General features: G+C 43.6%; 1 protein-coding gene across 1 annotated transcript; it reads left to right on the top strand.

Moving 5' to 3' along the window:
- The first annotated feature begins 1,907 nt into the window (after positions 1 to 1,907).
- On the top strand, positions 1,908 to 18,530 carry LOC307209032 (natural cytotoxicity triggering receptor 3-like). The gene is made up of 4 exons (XM_079964118.1): positions 1,908 to 2,073; positions 14,484 to 14,837; positions 16,513 to 16,635; positions 17,635 to 18,530. Exons 1-4 carry the CDS (start codon positions 2,022 to 2,024, stop codon positions 17,694 to 17,696), a joined length of 591 nt encoding a protein of 196 aa, XP_079820244.1. The 5' UTR covers positions 1,908 to 2,021; the 3' UTR covers positions 17,697 to 18,530.
- The last annotated feature ends 1,955 nt before the right edge of the window (positions 18,531 to 20,485 follow it).

Below are 20,485 nucleotides of genomic sequence, written 5' to 3'. Positions count from 1 at the left end.
ATGTCACACATTCCTCCTTACAGAACTTCTTGCAGTCCTACTAGCGTAATCTGTTTATTACAATTGCTTCTCAGATAGTTCAAATGTTTAGTCCAGTCTTCTAAGAATCTCTGGTCCCGCAGGTTTGGAATCCTTCCTGTTAATTTATCTAATTCTGCATAGTCCATTAATTTCATTTGCCATTCTTCTTTCGTCGGTAATTCTTCTTGCTTCCATTTTTGTGCCAATAATATTCTTGCTAAGAATAAAGGAATTAATCTGTTCTTATGTCCGGGGTGAATATTAACGCAGAATGTGGCAGTTTGTGATTTTAAGTCATTAAAAAAAAACCCTGAATTAATATAAAATAAATAAAAAAGAGAGAAAAGAAGTACCAAAAAGCCCCCACCAGGGCTCAGAACTATTACCTCACAAAATAAAGTACATCATCATCATTATATTTGTATCCCACCCTTCTGACTGGGTTTCGCCAGCCACTCTGGGTGGTGTTCTTAAGGGACTAGACAATGAATTAGATGTTACAACAAAAAACAACCTGATACAGAAAGAATTCAACACAAATGTTATGAATACCAAATAAAGCCATACTTCACTGAGCTTGCCATCCCTGTGTTTGACCTATCATGGAAGTAACAAATGAAGTTTAGAAATGGAATTAAAAAGGTAAAGGGACCCCTGACCATTAGGTCCAGTAGTGACCGACTCTGGGGTTGTGGTGCTCATTTCGCTTTATTGGCCGAGGGATCCGGCGTACAGCTTCCGGGTCATGTGGCCAGCATAATTAAAACACAACTCCTTTTTTAAAAAATGGACTTTTGTGGTTAGTATATGGGTGATGGGAGGATGTTTATGAAGAAAGCTGCTGTGTGATTCAAGGGCTAGTCATTAGAGGTGACTAGTAAGACTGCTACCTCTTTTGGGACCATCCTCATTAGAAGCCATGATTGTTTAGTCATATTTGCCAATGTGTGATTGAAGCACCCCAAATCACTGCCTCAGTGCGAGAGATGGGAACGAGGCTCATTCCATCAGCTTTGACCATCTCTGTCAGACATCTCCTGCCCCTGAACTGTTTCTGTGTCAGCTGGTTGTGATAAGAATTACTATTTCAAGAATTGGTGCCTGTTTGTCCCCCCCCCCTTCCCTCCCTGTCTCTTTTCCCAACAGGTGAGGGTCTCCTGCAGATACAATTTTATCCATTCCGAACAATATAGGAATTGGGCCGTTGAGTGTTGTGATAACTGAAACACAGTAAAATATCGAAATTCTCATGCGTCCAAATTTTGCAATGCAGTTGTCCAGTATTTACAAAAATGCACATATTAAATAAAGGAAGATTTGAGAGCAAAAAAATGCATATATTAGGTTAAAGTGCACCTAAAAATGAACATATTGTGGAAATAACATATAAAAACACACCGTATTAGGAGAAATTGCTGGCAAAAATGTGTTTATTAGTCAAAACCACATACAAAATGTGCTTATTAGGGGAAATTCGCACCAAAATGCTGAAGGTTTTGTAATGGGGTTTTTTTTTTTTGGGGGGGGGAGTTGTTAATTGCTGCCAAAATGTGAATTAAATTTAAAACTGGACCGAGGAGAAACTGAGAGAATTGAAACGGACAGGTCTCTGAATCCCCAGGAAGTGCCCAGAGGCTCTTGAAGCATAGGCTCTGATCCAGAACTTAAGAATTGCACACTTTCACAACACAGGTTGTATGACAGGACGGCTGAAGACTATGGAAAGATAACAAGTGTGTGAGACACCCATTTCTGTCTCTGCGCTATCCCACCAGACCCCTTTCCTCTCCTATCTTCACCCCATCGCAACAACCTACAAGCTGTCTCTCCGCATCTGCCCCACAAACAGGAAGCCTTGTTTTCAACCGGGCCCGAGTGACTAGCAACCAGCATCTTTCAGAGACAAGAGAAACTGCCATACTTCCCCATCTCTTATCGCCTTCCCCAAAAGGAATTTCATTTCTGTCCATAACTACCACCAACCCACCGGCTTTGCTCAGATGGGCCTCGTGGACCTGAAAGCGATTCACTTGATGTTGACCCTGATCACAGGTAACCAAGGCAGGTGTGTTCGATGTTTCACCTTCACAAGGAAAAGCTTTAGGCGAGGGGACCGGAGAGTCAAGGAAGGGCAGTTCTGATCCAGATTTCTAGGGTTGCCAATTCTTTTTTAAAAAATAGTAATTGTGCGGACTGTCTTTTTCTGGCTCTGTTCCTGTGTCTTTAACAGCAGGCATAACAAATGGAAATTAGGTAAGCATTTTTTTCTCCCCTGACATAATATAATATGACGAGGAAAGCATCGCTTACTTACCTTCCTTATGTCTGGCAGCTGTTGGACACAAGAGTAGAGGGTTGTGTGTGTGTGTTTTAACAAAGCCTGCAACTCTAGAATTTGCACTGTGGAATAGATCTGGTGGATGGAATTTGCTTGTACTCAGGCTCTGACTGATCACTGTTTATTTGGCAACAGGGAAGGAATAATTCATCTGTTCACTAGTTGGGAATTTTTTTATCTTTTCTTTTATAGTTTGAGTTGATTTCTCAAGTTTTTGTTCTGCTGGAGCTTGCAGGCTACCTGAGGCAGGCGGAGGTCTGGATTGTGTGAGGGGCTGGGCCTGGGGGCAGACCCTGCTTTTTGGCAGGGCGGAGTGGGACTTGATAAGGCTTTGGAATCTACAGAATTTTATGGAAGAGGGTTGTTATTTAGAGCATTTATACCTTGGTATTTGGCTTAAAAGGCCCCCAGAGTGGCTTATGTACAGTCAGTTGAATGAATTTTATTATTTCGGTCACAGACCAGTTCTAGCCCACATACAATATCGAGGAAGTCATAAAACACGAGAGGGATACATTTGAATCTGCAATTAGGTATAACAGGGACAATACAGATATAGCAACAGTTAAAATATATATATATAAATTAAAACTTAGTCTACTGTCAGTTAAACAAGGTGGTCCCTGTCCTCAGGTTTACAATCTAAAAAATGCAAGTTAAAAAGGTAAAGGACCCCTGGACGGTTAAGTCCAGTTGAAGGCGACTATGGGGTTGCGGCGCTCATCTCGCTTTCAGGCCGAGGGAGCCGGCGTTTGTCCCCCAAAATGCAACACACAAGGGAAAAGAGACAGGGAGGGAAGGGGGGGGGGGAACAAACAGGCACCAATTCTTGAAATAGTAATTCTTATCACAACCAGCTGACACAGAAACAGTTCAGGGGCAGGAGATGTGTGATGGAATGAGCCTCGTTCCCATCTCTCGCACTGAGGCAGCCCATACAGGTGATTTGGGGTGCTTCAATCACATATTGGCAAATTTTGAGGGTGCGCAACAGACCCACTCCCCTCCCACCCACAAAAACCGGACCTTTGGGAAGGTGATGGGGAAAGTGTGGGATTATTATCTAACTTCCCTGCAAATAAATCAGGACTTAATGCTCAATAAGCAGGTAATCTAGAAGCACCCTCAATAAAGGCACATTGGATAGCAAGGGCTAGAGATAAACATGTGCTTTGTACACTGAGCATCCCAGATTACTATTATTTATGTGTGTGTGTATATAATTTTTATTAAGTTTTCTATTTTACAATTTAAAATATTCATTAAACCTTCAATGTCAAAGACTTCCCTTCCTCTCCTTCCATGGTTCAATCGCATATCGCAAACCCCCACATATTTTACATTAACTAAACCATTCAGTATTCCATTAATACATCCATCAAAACTTGTTTTTACACTGTTGAATTTATCTTAATAATGCCGACGTTTTCAAGTATACACAGTTCCCCCCCCCATTTATTCAATAAACGTTTTCTGTTCTCTAAACGTATGTTCTTCTTGTTCTCTTGTTCTATATGTCAGGTCCGCAATCTGCGTATATTCCATTAGTTTAAGTTGCCATTCTTCTTTAGTCGGGACCTCGCTCGTTTTCCATTTTTGGGCTAACGAAACACGGGCTGCAGTAGTGGCATACATAAATAGCCTTTTTTGACACCTGGGAATTTCCATCTGAATTATCCCCAACAAAATATTCTGGTTCTTTGTTTTGGAAAAGTACTTTTTAACATTTTTTTCAATTCATTATAAATTATTTCCCAATACTCCCAGATTAAATCCCTGGCATCTCCAGACTGAGTTGGGAAAGATCCCTCTCTCAGATCCTTCTAGTCAGACCTGGTGGTGTGGTGTTAATGGACTACAGTTCCCCTCAAACCTGAATATCGGGCATGTCGGCAGGCAATGAGGAGGATGGAAATTGTGGCCATACAACATTTAGAGGGCTACATGCTCCCTATCCCTGTTTGGGGCAATATTTACCAGGAAGATAGCTGTTGCGTTTCCTCTATGTCTTTTGTTTATTTTTGCAAAAAGCTTTGTCGATTTCACTTCCTTACTTCTGACGGTACCAGCGAAACTGTAAAAAGCCTCCACAGGAGTGAGGAGGAGGGGGAACCAGCAACCCATAATATAGTAGCACAGCTTTCCACCCTGCCAGAGCAAGCCCACCCACGTTCCACCTTTCCTCTCAAAGGAACCCAGGGTGGCAAACGCATCTATAACATTCTTGAAACGTTCTTAAAACAGGTCTAAAAGCATCTTTAAAACAGTCGCATTCTCTCAGCTGACCATTAAATGCAGGAACTCCTGAAAGTCAATAATGAGCGAAAACAAATGCATGTTGCCAGGGAGGGCATTCCACAAATGGGGAGCCACCACTGAGAAGGCCCTGCATGGTTTGTACAGATTTAGACATGCAGCTTTTCCATATAACCTCACAAATCAGCAACAATTAAGATCAATAGAGGCAACATAGAAGCAGTGGTAGGGGAATCCTTTCTGAAAGCTAGCTCTCTCCTTCCCCCAGGGCAAGACAAATCTCTGGGGGAGGGATGCACTTTCAATTAAAAGCTAAATCTAGCCAATTCGTGCTTTCCAAAACAGTGCAAGAACTGAAACACTGCCGTCCTTTGACAATCACAAAACCCAAATTTTGTGATGCAATTCTCCAGCCAGACAGTGCTTACAAAACTGCATATATTAGGGGAAAGTCTACATTAATATATATTTGTGAAAATAGCATGCCAACATACATTATATTAGGGGGAATTGCTTGGGAAAATGTGTATATGAGATGCTTATTAGAAGAAATTCCCACTGAAATGCTGAAGAATTCTCATGGGGATTTTTTAACACGCCAATTGCTGCAGAAATTAGGAAAACAGAATTTAAGACGAGAGAAAAACGAGAAACAGATAATCAGAATTGTCAGATCCTCTGCTAACCCCACGATGGCAGCTGCAAGAGACTAGAATTGACTGGTATCTTTGGGCTCCAGAATGAGAATTTTAATTTCTGGGTGGTCAAATTCCGGTGAGTCTGTAAACAATTGTCTTTGTGTCTTCAGTATTCAAATTAAAATGAATTTTATTTTATCAATTATTTATTTATGCTACTCCTAACTTTACAGACAGAGGGAAGTAAGCAGAATGAAAACTTAATATAAGTTTTGTGCTGATTTTCATTTGTAACATTTTGTTTTATTTCTTTATATTGAGAGGATATTCTCCTCAGCTGTTTGAAACTTCCTTGTATTTTTGTCATTATTTTTTTTTAAAAATATTATCAACCATTTATTCATCTGTACAAGCATCTGAAAGTGATGTACAATAAGAATAGACATACATGGTAGAGGTGCAATTATTCAGCTGGGAAAGCTGGTTGGAACAAAGTGTATTTTTGCAGCAGGTTTTTATGTGTAATATCTATTTCGGTGCCAAGGAAGATTCTCTATTTAGTTGTTAACTGTGCCTTACAGAATGTGGGTTTTTCCCTTGTTGTTGTTTTTTATTGAGATGTTTTAACCTATACTGTAAGCTGCTTAGGTATTTGTTTTAAAAATAATTGGTAAATGGTCTATGCAAAACTTACTTATCTCCCTGTGCCGTAAGACCCCATTGGCAGGTTACAGCAGGAAAAACCAACCTGTTACAATGAAACAAGAAAAGTGTAAAAATTGTCAAAAATAGCTTCATATATAAAATGTTTAAAAACAATTCGATATATGAAAACAGAGGCAGACTGGGATAAAGATCTCCACTTAAAAAGGTCTTGTTGGGAGATGAAAGGATTCTGTGGTTGACGACGCTGGCACCTAAATAAATAACTAAAATAAAAACTATACCAAAATAAAATTGCAACAACAACAAAAAAGCAATATCATAAAATAAGTTTCACCAGATTCAATGGAGTGTGCACCCAAACACCACAAACTGAACGCAAGTTGCGTTAATTTGTGATAGATACTTGCAGCTTTGAAATTTGGTGTCACCAAACGCCTGCTTGCCTTTGTATGAAGTTAATGTGGTCCTGGTGTTGAGTGAATACAGTGGTACCTCGGTGCGTGTGTGTGTTTGTGAGATGGTGTGTTTTTAACCTAGTGTACAGTGGTACCTTGGGTTACAGACGGTTCAGGTTACAGACACCGCTAACCCAGAAATAGTACCTCGAGTGAAGAACTTTGCTTCAGGATGAGAACAGAAATCACGCGGTGGCGGCAGCGGGAGGCCCCATTAGCTAAAGTGGTGCTTCAGGTTAAGAATGGACCTCCGGAACGAATTAAGTACTTAACCCGAGGTACCACTGTATCTGACATCCCTAGTACATACCGTACATTTAAACCTGAATCCTGACAAGATAGAAATACTGTTTGGGGGGAACAGGGGGAGCAGCCTGGGCATCATTTTGGACTCCCGGCTGTCCATGGAGGCACAGGTCAATTCTGTGTCCCGGACGGCTGTCTGCTAGCTCCACCTGGTGCGCTCCTACCTGCCCGCAGACTGTCTCACCAGAGTGGTGCATGCTGTAGTTATCTCCCGCTTGGACTACTGCAATGCGCTCTATGTGGGGCTACCTTTGAAGGTGACCTGGAAACTGCAATTAATCCAGAATGTGGCAGCTGGACTGGTGACTGGGAGTAGGGGTGGAGGAAGGGGGGCGGTGGAGGCGGACCACCCCGGGTGTCACTACTGAGGGGGCTGACAAAATGGCATGTGGCACTCACCACAGGGCCTGCAGCACGCCCGAGTCACACGTCTCTTCTGGGAGTGATGTGGTGGCTTGGGCAACCGCAGGCTCCTCACTGCCCCCAAATGATCCGTCTGCTGCCTCCCCCTCAGCTGTAGGGCAGCAGAGTGGAAGGAGGCAGGCAGACTCTTTGGAGGCGTCTTGCTGCAGCTGGCCCCATCCTTCTCCAAATATCCTTGTCACTCTGTAAGCTTTCTTAATAATAATTGTGTTTAGTCGTGTCCGACTCTTCGTGGCCCCATGGACCAGAGCACGCCAGGCACTCCCGTCTTCCACTGCCTCCCGCAGTTTGGTCAAACTCATGTTAGTAATAATAATCATAATAATAAAAAATACAGTGGTGCCAAGCAAGACGAAAAGAATCCGTTCCGCGAGTCTCTTCGTCTTGCAGTTTTTTCGTCTTGCGAAGCAAACCCATTAGCGGCTTAGTGGATTAGCACTATTAGCGGCTTAGCGGATCAGCTGATAAGCGGCTTAGCGGCTTAGCGGATCAGCAGATAAGCGGCTTAGTGGCTTAGAAAAAAGGGGGGAAGGAAAAAAACCCCGCAGGAACTCGCAAGACATAGGAAATTCGTTTTGCGAAGCACCTCCAAAACGGAAAACCCTTTCGTCTAGCGGGTTTTCCGTCTTGCGAGGCATTCGTCTTGCGGGGCACCACTGTAGTTAATAATAACAAATAAACAGTAAGTAAGTAAATAAATAAATAAATAAATAATACTAAATAATAGTAAATAATAAAAATTGTAATAAAATAATAATAATAATAATGATAATGATAATGATAATAATAATAATAATAATAATAATAATAATAATAATAATAATTTATATGCCACCACCTGCCTGGATTGCCCAGAGAACCATGTTTTAGACATTCTCACCCTGGGCCAGCAGTTCTCACCCTGGGCCAGCAGGGAGATACTGTAGATAGTTATGCAAATGAAGGATCGAAAGTGATGTTCAGTGATTGGATAGTTTGTATGCAAATGAAGGATCGAAAGTGATGTTCAGTGATTGGCTAGTTACAGAATATGGTTACTGTTGCATTATAGTGGAGCTCTATATAAGCAGGCTGACTGAGCTCCTCAGTTCAGTTCTGTTCCAGCTTACAAATAAAGAGCTGCTTTGGAAGAATCGCTGTGTCATCTGATATGTTCGCCCACAACTTAACAAAGAGATTGCTCTGAATCTCAAGACTTCCCCCCATCCCCTCCATGGGTCCAAATGTCAACATTTACAACTGCTTATCAATCTCTTATCCACATTTTTTTTAAAAAAAATCCACCTGAGTTATCCATAGTCTTTGTTACCTTACAAGTGAGATTAAAATCCTGCTATTGTTTTCATCTGCTAGCAATGGTCTCCTAAATAAATTATAAAATTTCCCATTCTTTTTAAAAGTTCGTGTCCTCTTGGTTCCTGAACTTTCCACTTAATTTTGCCATTTCTGCATGGTCCATCAACTTGGTTTGCCATTCTTAGCTGGTCGAGACTGTTTCTTCTTCCTATCTCTGGGCTAAGAACATCCATGCAGCAGTTGTCGCATACATAAAAAGTACCGTATTTTTCGCTCTATAAGACGCACCAGACCACAAGACGCACCTAGTTTTTGCAGGAGGAAAACAAGAAAAAAAATACTCTGAATCTCAGAAGCCAGAACAGCAAGAGGGATAGTTGCGCAGTGAAAGCAGCGGACCCTCTTGCTGTTCTGGCTTCTGGGATAGCTGTGCAGCCTGCATTCGCTCCATAAGACGCACACACATTTCCCCTTACTTTTTAGGAGGGGAAAAAGTGAGTCTTATAGAGCAAAAAATACTGTATTTTCTGAACCTATGGAATCTTGGTACCTATAATTCCTAATAAAAACGAATAACGTTGCATTTTAAAAGTCTGGAGCAAAATCAAAATCTGTTTTTTAATTTTTTTTAAAGGGGATTTAGAGCCCCATGGGCTCTTGCAGAGAGAGGCACCCGACTTTTGTAAGAATAACTATACAACCTTTAGAAGACACCAGAATGCAGCCTTGTATGGGAAAGTTTTTTTTTAAAATGTTTAATATTTTATTGTGTTTTTATATATGTTGGAAGCCTCCCAGAGTGGCTGGGGCAACCCAGTCAGATGGGTGGGATATAACAACAACAACAACAACAACAACAACAACAACAACAACAACAACAAAATAAAAAAAATCCTTCCAGTAGCACCTTAAAGACCAACTAAGTTAGTTCTTGGTATGAGCATTCGTGTGCATGCACGAAAGGAAGGAATTTTTTTATTTTGTTTTGACTATGGCAGACCAACACGGCTACCTATCTGTAATAATAATAATAATAATTTGTTGTTGTTGTTGTTTAGTCGTTTAGTCGTGTCCGACTCTTCGTGACCCCATGGACCAGAGAACGCCAGGCACTCCTGTCCTCCACTGCCCCCCGCAGCTTGGTCAGACTCATGCTGGTAACCTCGAAAACACTATCCAACCATCTCGTCCTCTGTCGCCCCCTTCTCCTTGTGCCCTCCATCTTTCCCAACATCAGGGTCTTCTCCAGGGAGTCTTCTCTTCTCATGAGGTGGCCAAAGAATTGGAGCCTCAGCTTCAGGACCTGTCCTTCCAGTGAGCACTCAGGGCTGATTTCCTTCAGAATGGATAGGTTTGATCTTCTTGCAGTCCATGGGACTCTCAAGAGTCTCCTCCAGCACCAGAATTCAAAAGCATCAATTCTTTGGTGATCAGCCTTCTTTATGGTCCAGCTCTCACTTCCATACATCACTACTGGGAAAATAATAATAATAGTTGTTGTTAAATAGGAAGTCCCTATCTGGATTCTACCAAATGAATAAACAAATGAGGTCAGAGTAAAAGCGGCTCTTGCGGCAGCATCCTGTGTTTCTAACAGTTCCTCAAACTCATATATATATATTTAGTGCTGCAGGGGAACTTCAATTACATACGGAACAGAGAAGTCCACAACAACACACAGTCAGGCTTGTAAAACTGTGAAGCAAGGGATAGTTTCAGAACGAAAAGAAAAGTGAGCCTGCGACGTGTGGCCATTTGAAATAGGTGGCTTAAATAACGGTGAGGGATTTAAGCCACAGATAACCATGAGGGAGGGGAGAACAGGAAGGTGTCTAAGATGAAAGCTGCTGTGTGGCCCAATAGACTAGTCGTTTGTGGTGACTAGCGAGGCTCTCATGGGAGGAAGTATGCCTCTGAGTGACATTTGCTGGGGAACTCAAGGGAGCAAGTGCGCTCTTGTGCTCATGTCTTGCTTTCATGCTTCCCAGGGGATTTGGGTGGCCGTTGTGAGAACAAAATGGCGGACTGAAGGACCACTGGCCTGATTCCTCCTCTTCCACCACACCAAAAACAGGTTGGTGGTAGCTAGGAGCTGGTATCCCCTCCCCAATCAGTCAAACATCTTTATATTTGAAATACTTTATTGTCACTTGTACAACTTGTAAAGGTAAAGGTAAAGGGACCCCTGACCATTAGGTCCACTCGTGACCGACTCTGGGGTTGCGGTGCTCATCTCACTTTATTGGCCGAGGGAGCCGGCGTCCAGCTTCCGGGTCATGTGGCCAGCATGACTAAGCCGCTTCTGGTGAACCAGAGCAGCACACGGAAATGCCATTTACCTTCTCACCGGAGCGGTACCTATTTATCTACTTGCACTTTGAGGTGCTTTTGAACTGCTAGGTTGGCAGGAGCAGAGACTGAGCAATGGGAGCTCATCCCATCGTGGGGATTCACGGGGACCTTCTGATCAGCAAGTCCTAGGCTCTGTGGTTTACAGTGAGATTACACGAGCACCCCCCACTCAGCTCAGCTCTCTTAGTCTTAATTCCCCTCGTTTACTGACGCACACCCACCAAACTCGAAAGTCAGTTGCCCTACTGTTAACTTTTCATTCAGCAGCCTAACAGCCCACGGATAGAAGCTGTTCTTTACCCTGTTGGTGGGACTAATCCTGCTTCTATATCTTCTGCTTGAGGGCAGGAGATCAAGAAAGTGCCTACCAGGGTGTGAACTATCCCTGAGAATTTCCCTCAGTCTCCTGAGGCAACGTTCTTCCGCTATTTCATCCAGCGGATTCACGGGACAGCCCATAATATCTTGTGCTGTATTCACCACCCTCTGTAGGCACTTCCTATCAGATGATGTCAAACCAGCATACCACACCGTGATGCAGTATGAAAGGACACTTTCTATTGTGGACCGGTAGGAGGAGATAATCAAATGTTGATTGACATCGTTCTTCCGCAATATTCTGAGGAGATGGAGTCTCTGTTGGGCTTTCTTAACCACCTGGGTTGTATTTATTTTCCAAGTAAGGTCTTCACTGAGATAAACTCAGTTGTTAGATATACAAAATACAGAACTGGTTATCACGTCAATGGATACCCACACAATACATTTCCAAGGCTTCCTTTTATTGAGACAAGCTGCTGCATAGGATTCAGTTCTGCTCCCGGCCTTCCAAATTTCCTGCACCCCCTTTCTAGGCTAAAATGATCCAAATGAGCCAAAGACAGACCTACAGAGAGGGAAAGAAAAGCAGGGATAGATTGCACATGGTTGCTTTCTTTACACACGTTTGCCTTTTTACCGTCTGTCAGAGCTGCCCCTAGGTCCCAGCTCACAGAGGACCAACGCCAGGCTGTCGTTATGTACAAAAGTCTTTATTGAGGTTCAGTTTCCATTTCAAAGCCGCAGCGCGCAGCTCTACGTCTTAACCCTAGACCGGCGAAGTACCGTCTGAGTCTCCTCCCCTATGACACCAGTTTAAGATCCTAGCCCTGCTCCACCTTTTACGCTGCTCTCTCCTCCTCTGGGTCCTCCTGCCCGCTGGGGCATTGCCCTTTCTGGACTCTTCCGACGCTGAGTCGCTCAGCTCCTCCCCCTCCCTCCGGCGGGCTTTAGGACCCGGTTCCCAATCCTCATTCTCTACTGTCCCGCGCTCCTGTACATTTGAACTTGCCTCTCGCGCCAACCCAGTGACCTTCCTCCTGACCGTTACACTACTTCTGTCACTGCTTCCCTCTTCCGGGATACTGGCCGGATCTGACCTCCCCTCCGTTGTCTGACTCTCCGATGGAGGTGTGGTCAGCCCTGCCTTATCTTCTCTCCCTGGTGGGGAATGCACTGGCCCCGATCCTTGGGACTCTTCCCCCCCCCCCACTCTGCTCTGGTGGGGAAGCTGGTCCTGATTTCCAACTACTGCTCTGGGAGTCCCTGCTGCCCCCTTGCTCCTGGGGCGTTCCCCTTGGGAACCCCCTACCCCTGGCCACTGGCGCCCCCTTCTGTGAATCTTCCGATTCGCTGGAGAGGCTCATGGAATCCCTCGGTCCACTGTCCTCTTCTCCTACGCTCCCCTCGGATTCTTCCCCTTCGCTCTCCATCTCCTCTCTTCCCTGTGCCTCTGCTCCTGAACCCCAGGAAGTTGGTGGACTACTTCCCCTCACATAACGTTGTCCAACAGCCTGCCCACATGCGCCATCCTCATGTCATGATTGCAAACTACTTCCACAAACCCAAATTCGGCAACAGCTACATGGAACGGAAGGGGATGTGTTTTGAGGGTGTGTGTGTGTGTGGCCTTGCTAATAGCCCTCTTCACAAAAAAATGAATCCCACACAAACCCCGTCTGGATGTGTGATCCTGCACGAAACAGTAAAATTGCACAGATTCCTAATAATAGGACATTGAATCAGCGAAAGGATTTCTGCTTGCGCAACAGGACATTCTCCCCCTTTCCTCCCCTCATGCATTCCTCAGTCTGTTCCAGGGGTTCTGTTCTGGTCTGTCCAACACTCTGAAGATTTTAGCAGGGCATGGGGTGCATGCGCTGGGAGGTGGGGAGTCCCATTGTACAAGAGGAGTTATTATCATTATACAGTCGTACCTCGGAAGTTAAATGGAATCCGTTCCGGAAGTCCGTTCGACTTCCAAAATGTTTGGAAACCAAAGTGTGGCTTCTGATTGGCTGCAGAAGCCACTTAAGTCCCATTGGACGCTCACCTTCTAAAAATAGTTCGCAAACCGGAGCAAGCACTCACTTCCAGGTTTGTGGCATTCGGGAGCCAAAACGTTTGAGAACTAAGCTGTTTGAAAACAAAGGTACGACTGCAATTGTTTTTAAATTTATGAGTTGCTTCCTATGAGGCATCTTTAAGTGATTTCACAATACAATTAAAACATATATAAAACGATTGCATATATAAAAACAAACGCCATTATGAAATGCAAAAAAAAAAAAAAAAAAAGTTGAAAGAATTGCATGCAGAAAAGCAATATTTCAAATTTCAATCCAGATTCCTACTTGGATTTTTTTTAAAAAAATAATTCTCCATAATAATAATTCTCAATGTTTGTATGCCACATTCAACCTGTTGAAAGCGCATTGTGTAAATAATCTCAGAAAGGCTGAACGAAACCTGAGTGCACGGCAATCCAGCCTTGTAAACAACCCACAAAACTTTCTAGCATGCAGAAATATTTACTACTCTGCTAAAAGACTTGTCGTCTAGCTCCATAAGAAGATAAGCCTTCCTCTGAAGCCAGAATAGGGAAGAAAGGCCAACAGCCTCTTAGGATTGTGTATGGTTGTTGTTGTTGTTGTTGTTGTTGTGTGTATGCATGCTTTGCAGGCAGATTGGCCCAGGTTCAATGCTCAGCAACTTCAGAGAGGTCTGGTAGAGACCCCAGTCTGAAAGTCTGGACAGCTGTTGAAATATACTCAGAGTCAAGAGTGGATTTCATGCTCTTTATTCAGCCCATAGTGGTGAGGAGGAATGAAAGTTCCCCCAAAGTATCTGCTTTATATACATTATATACACAATGGGCTGCACGTGATTGGCTAATTCCGGGATTCTCCTGTAGGCCAATCAGGTTGTGGATTCACTTCCATCTGGAGCTGGATTGGGTAGCTCCTGCGGACCAATCATACTGCTGCATTGTTCTAGGACCAATCAGGCTGCTGCATTCTGAATCCTATTGTTCTAGGACCAATCAGACTGCTGCATTCTGAATCCTAATGTTCAAGGACCAATCAGACTGCTGCATTTTGAATCCTATTCAACTCAGTACATAACAGCTGTAAATACTGCTGAGCCAGATGAACCAACACCCTCCCTCGGTAAAAGGGAGATTTCTGTGTCCCTTTAGTAACCAGGTGAGTGATTAAATACAAGGCTGTTATGACCTAAAATTTGGCAGGAGACAACCGAGGAGAAGCACAAAGACCATTGCACAGAGAGACCGTAAGCCAAGACCAGCATGGCATACGATTGGGGACGATGAGAATTGCCGTCCAGCCATCGGAGCTGTGTGGGTTAGGACACCTGCCTTACCTCCTGACTCTTCCATCTTTGTTCTTCTAGCTTCCCAGGCTCAACAACCCCTCATGGTCTCCCAGCCCAGCTCAGCAGAAGGCACGGAAGGCGGTTCCGTCACCTTGCACTGTTCCTACAACTCCACCTCAGAGCCTAAGGTTGGGAGCTTCCGGTGGGTGAAGGAGCCAGGGGTGGAGGTCAGAAAGACCACCCGGGAATTCATGGGAAGGGTGAGTCCCACCTCGGAGCAGGCCTTCCTCTTGGAGAGAAAAGCCAACATAGAGATACGGGATCTGAGACATTACGACTCGGGGGTGTATCGATGCGTGGTGAAGATCCCTGGATTCCAGGAGACGTCGGGGAACGGGACTGAACTTCATGTGCTTAGAGAAGACCTCAAAGGTAAGCTGATGGGAAATCTAGGAGGCCTGACTTTTGTATGGGTGGATTGTATTGTCCAATTCAGGCTCCCAGTCTGGTGCCCCAGATCAAGCTGACCTGAATAGCTTTTGGTAGTCTGTAATTCTGAGAACCAGCAGTGAAAGTGAATAATAATAAAAATATTTATACGCCACCCATCTGGCTGGGTTTCCCCAGCCATTCCGGATGACTCCCAACAGAATATTAAAAACACAACAAAACAGAGATGGAGTTGTTAGATACTGAAGGTAAAAACTTATCTAAAATGTACAAGCTTTTGCTGGAGTGGCACACGAAAGATGAACAAGTTAAATCGGTGATAATAGATTGGGCAAGAGATTTAGGACATAATATAATGTTTGAGGATTGGGAAAGATTGCGGAAGAAAGGGGTGAAGTTCACCGCATGTACTTTGTTAAAGGAAAATATTATGAAGATGATGTATAGATGGTATTTGACTCCTGTAAAATTAGCAAAGATGTATCATAATTGTGATAATACATGTTGGAAATGTAAAGAAAAGGAAGGAACATTCTTTCATATGTGGTGGACCTGCCCCAAGGTGAAAGACTTCTGGGAAAAGATTTATAATGAATTGAAAAAAATGTTGAAATATATATTTATAAAGAAACCAGAGGCCTTTCTTCTTGGAATAACAGGTTCAGAATTGCCCAAGAAAGATGTTAATCTATTTTTGTATGCCACAACTGCGGCTCATATTTTGTTAGCTAAAAAGTGGAAAACTCAAGAATTACCAACAGTAGAAGATTGGCAGATGAAGATGATGGACTTTATGGAGCTAGCCGATCTAACCGGAAGAGTCCGCGACCAGAAGGAGGAGGAACACCACGAAGAATGGAAGAAATTTAATGATTATTTAGCTAAATTTGTTAAGCTAAAATAACTGGAAATAGCGTCCAGATACTTAATGGGCTTAGGATTGTATTTATGTTAACTGATAAAATAATATGTCTAATACAAGAAGGAGAAGATTAAAAGATGTTAATGTTTAAGTTAAAGGGTATTAAAATTGGGATTTGGAAAACCGTTATAAGGATATGCAATGAAATTCAACTAAGGGGAAATGAGGAAGTCGGTTTACAAAGTAAATAACTTATTTTCAATAAGGTTATGATTTATGTTTGTTATGTTTTGTTTGTTTTATGTTTTTGTTTGTCGCTGATATTGTAAAAACTAATAATTTTTTTGCAAAAATAAATAAATAAAAACACAACAAAACGTCAAATATTAAAAACTTCCCTAAACAGTGTTGCCTTCAGATGTCTTCTAAAAGTCAGATAGTTGTTTATTTCCTTGACATCTGGTGGGAGGGCGTTCCACAGGGCGGGCGCCACTACCGAGAAGGCCCTCTGTCTGGTTCCCTGTAACCTCATTTTTCGCAATGAGGGAACCACCAGAAGGCCCTCCGAGCTAGACCACAGTGTCCAGGCTGAACGATGGGGGTGGAGATGCTCCTTCAGGTATACTCGGCAGAGGCCATTTAGGGCTTTAAAGGTCAGCACCAACACTTTGAATTGTGCTCAGAAATGTACTGGGAGTCAATGTAGGTCTTTCAGGACCAGTGTTATATGGTCTTGATTATATGTCTTTGTGTTCCCCTGTCTTAACCCATTCTCCTGTGTTTGGAATCTTCCAGGGTCTAATTCTGCACCACGACAGGATACCATGGTCCTCATATGGCTTCTCCTGCGTGCTGTCCTCTGTACCTTTGGAATTACAACCACTGCTTTGGTGACACGTCTTTATTATGGGAAGAGATGTGAGTAACCCTCAGACCCCCCCCCTGCAGAAGCTGGCATTTTCTGGACCATAGAGAGAGTCAGAAGGGGAAAGGGGCAACCGATACCAGCACACTTAGGGATCCACAGAGTTTGCACATCATGCACGTGACAGACCTCAGCAACTCAGCATTTTGGCTAATCTACTTTATTTACATATAAACACACACGGACCACTGCAACATGGCTCCCTCTCTCTCTAGCATCAGACAGCAAAGAGAAAAAGAACAAAGGACAATAGTCCCACTTCACGGAACACAGTAACACAAACATCCTGCCTCCGTCACTTGCCACTCTGTGGAATGAAAACATACACCATCATGTGATAGACAACAATCCCATGACTGCAATCATAGAGCAGGAATTCTAACACTAGCCAGCCTACTCAGTCTCAGTCCTGAATCCATTCAGGGGAAGGCTAATGCTTAATTAGGGTTTTAAAACATTGCAAAACTGCATGCCCCTCCTGGTCAGGAAAGAAGGGTTGACTGAAGACCTTCATTAGGAACAAGAGGGCAATAAATATCTACACCGGGATCTTCTGCCCCTGTGGATCTTGCTGCCTGAGGCAGTCCCCTTGCCTTGTCTCATGGGTGGGACGGCACTGGTGAGTGGTGCTGCTTCACAACCAGATGGGCAAGAAAAGGCTATTCATACTAACTCAGGCCGGGCAGGGCAGCTCTGAGGGAGAGAGGACTGCTCTGCAGGCCTCGGTGGGGAGTTGTAGGTGGCAGCAACAGATCTGTGGGATCTCTGGTGCACTGGAACATCCATTTCCACCCCCCTGGATATCAGCTGTGTGGGGCAGATGGGTGTGGCTTGGCCAAAATGGCCCCATAGGCCAAATGGGAAGTTCTCATGCACCTCAGTTTGATACTTCCTTCTTGCGCATGTGTCAGGTGTTGTTGTTTTGGTTGTGTCAGGCTGCGCACTTAGAAAACCAGTCTGCTAATAGTTACCTCTTTTCTTCCTTATTCTAGCTCCACAAAACAGGCCATTGCACCGCAGACAGAACAGATATAAAGCAACAAGCAGGAATTGACAACAGCAGCAGAGGCAGCTACAAAACCCATGACCCATTCTCTATTCCTTTCCCCCTTCAATCCAGCAGAACTCGTCCTCCCCTTTATAATCTGAGGACCTTCATCAACAGAGCAGAATTAACCCTTCTGTAGACTCCTCTGCTACTGAGCAAACCTAATACAGGCTGAATTTGATGTCATAGTTTCAGTAATTGTATTGCTAGACTATCCTTGGATGTCCCAACCCAATAGACAATACTGACAATTCCTGCTAAGGATCTGACATTCTTCTTCTTTGGCGATCACTCGTAACCAAGTAAGATTGTCTTCCATGATCACGGTTTTAACAATGAGTCCGTAAGTGACTGTGGAGGCCAATTCTGGATCCACACATCCTTCCACAGTGGAGACATTGGTTTCCAGGCGGGAGTTGATCACAGTGTGGATTTGCCAAGCGTGCCTTCCTCTTAGCACGTTTCTCCCTTGCATCCTGAGTTCAAGTGTCTTCAAAGCCCATGACACCTTTGGTAAAGGCTGTGCCCATTAGGGGTACAGAGAACACCTTTCTGAGTCTTCCAACTGGACCAGATTTTTCCTGAGTTTCTCCCCCTCCCCCCTCCCCGACCCATGCCCTGGAAAAACCCTGAGCAAATCTGAGGAGATCTTCACAACACTCAGCCATCTCTACTGATAGCACAAATTTGTCATGTGCGTGCATGTGATTGTTGAAGGGTGGGATGTAAACACCATGAATAAACAAACAAATATGACATAATTGTTCTAAGGAATTATGTTAGCAATAGAGATGACAAGCCCTGCAAGGTTCTCCATAGAGTGGATTGAGATTTTATTTGATTCCAGTAAAAGGCTTCTGGGAAATGATATATAATGAGTTGAAAAGGATGTTTAAATACACGTTTGTGAAGAAACCAGAAGCCTTCCTGTTAGGAATTACAGGAAGAGAAATTAATAGAAGTGATTATAAACTTTTTCAATATGCAGTGACTGCGGCAAGAATTTTAATGGCTCAAAAATGGAAACAAGAAGAATTACCAACATTGGAAGAATGGAGACGGAAATTGATGGATTTTGCTGAACTAGACAAATTGACAGGAAAAATTAGATATCAGAAAGATCACAAGTTCACACAGGACTGGAGAAAGTTTACGATTTATCTAGAAAATATTTGTGATGAACAGACAACGCTAGTTGGATTTAAAGAGGCTTTGTGATGAGAAAGGGTATTGTGAGAGGGATAAGAGCTGTAAAGATTAATCAACTGGCAATACAATCATAAAGAAAATGTGAAATAAATTTAAAATTATGAGGATTGTGGAGGGAGCGGGGGGAAGTTCAAAAGAATTTGGTATTATAGTGGATATGAATGTGTCATTTAAATCTGTAAAAGAAAATTTTTCTAAAAAATTAATAAATAAAAAAAGAGATTTTATTTGATTCCACTGTCCTCAACAAAATTTTGGGAAACCTCGGGGGGGGGGGGAATACAGTTGAATCTGAGGGCTCAGAAAGGTAAGGCCCTGCCCCTTAATGGAGCCTGTCATTGACGTTTCCCAATGTCACAATGCCCCGAGTGATGACAAAGCACTGTGGGAAGTTTAAAATGGTGGCTTTTAGCTGCCTGGAGTTGCCACTGGGGGGAGGTTATGGAAGAAAGGGGCACTTTGCTGATGCCCCCTCACAACTGCAGTTGCTTCCTGCTCAGTAGCTGTGGTTGTTTTTTCTTAAAGGCAAGCCATTCACTTCAAGGTTCCTTAGGGCCCCTCCAGATGACATGCTTATTCCACTTTCATCCTGAGTTATTTGAGTTCAGCCTACACTCGAGTAGGACCCTGGCAGAGACACATGCCCGACTGGCATGTTCCCTCCCTCCTGGTGGATTGTTCGGCAGCTTCAAAAGCTTTCTTCAGCCCGACCATCACAGCGACCGGCACCGGCACACTTAGGGATCTGCAGAGTTTGCGCACCTTGCGTGACAGACCTCAGCAACTCAGCATTTTGGCTAATCTACTTTATTTACATATAAACACACACGGAGCACTACAACATGGCTCCCTCTCTCTCTAGCATCAGACAGCAAAGAGAAAAAGAACAAAGGACAATAGTCCCACTTCACGGAACACAGCAACACAAACATCCTGTCTCCATCACTTCCCACTCTGTGGCGTCAAAACACACACCGTCATGTGATAGGCAAAGATCCCATGACTGCAATCATGGAGCAGGAATTCTAACAGGTTAGACTCCTACTGAATGTTCATGGGGAGGTTATATGATGTTGAGCATCTGTCCTGATTTGCTTGCGGGATGTGTGTTTATATGTCTTCCCATTGACTCAGCCATTCATCCCGCACTTTTTAGTGCATTTCCTACATCTTTCCTAACTGCAAAAGGTCTGCTTAAAAAGAAGAATGACGGAGTTGGTTTGTTGTGCTAAGGTGACGAAGCACTTTCATCTGCTTTCCTTACACCAAGCAGTATAGACTTGAAGTTTAAAGGTTTAAAGACTGTCTCAAGGCAAATCTTTAAAAATGTAGTATAAACACCGACAATTGGGAAACACTGGCCTGTGAGCGCTCCAGTTGGAGAACTGCCTTTACCAAAGGGGTCATGGGCTTTGAAGATACTTGAACTCAGGACGCAAGGGAGAAACGTGCTGAGAGGAAGGCACGCTTGGCAAATCCACACCGTGATCAACTCCTGCCCGGAAACCAATGTCCCCACTGTGGAAGGACGTGTGGATCCAGAATTGGCCTCCACAGTCACTTACGGACTCACTGTTAAAATCGTG

This window comes from Podarcis cretensis (assembly GCF_951804945.1).
Source record: "Podarcis cretensis genome assembly, chromosome: 2".
NCBI lineage: Eukaryota > Metazoa > Chordata > Lepidosauria > Squamata > Lacertidae > Podarcis > Podarcis cretensis.
This window is presented reverse-complemented; position numbering and strand designations above follow the sequence as displayed.

Coding starts and splice junctions, on each gene's coding strand:
- LOC307209032 (XM_079964118.1), top strand. CDS start 2,022: ATGGGCCTCGTGGACCTGAAAGCGATTCACTTGATGTTGACCCTGATC. Junction 2,074..14,483: donor GATGTTGACCCTGATCACAG/GTAACCAAGGCA, acceptor TTGTTCTTCTAG/CTTCCCAGGCTCAACAACCC. Junction 14,838..16,512: donor GCTTAGAGAAGACCTCAAAG/GTAAGCTGATGG, acceptor GGAATCTTCCAG/GGTCTAATTCTGCACCACGA.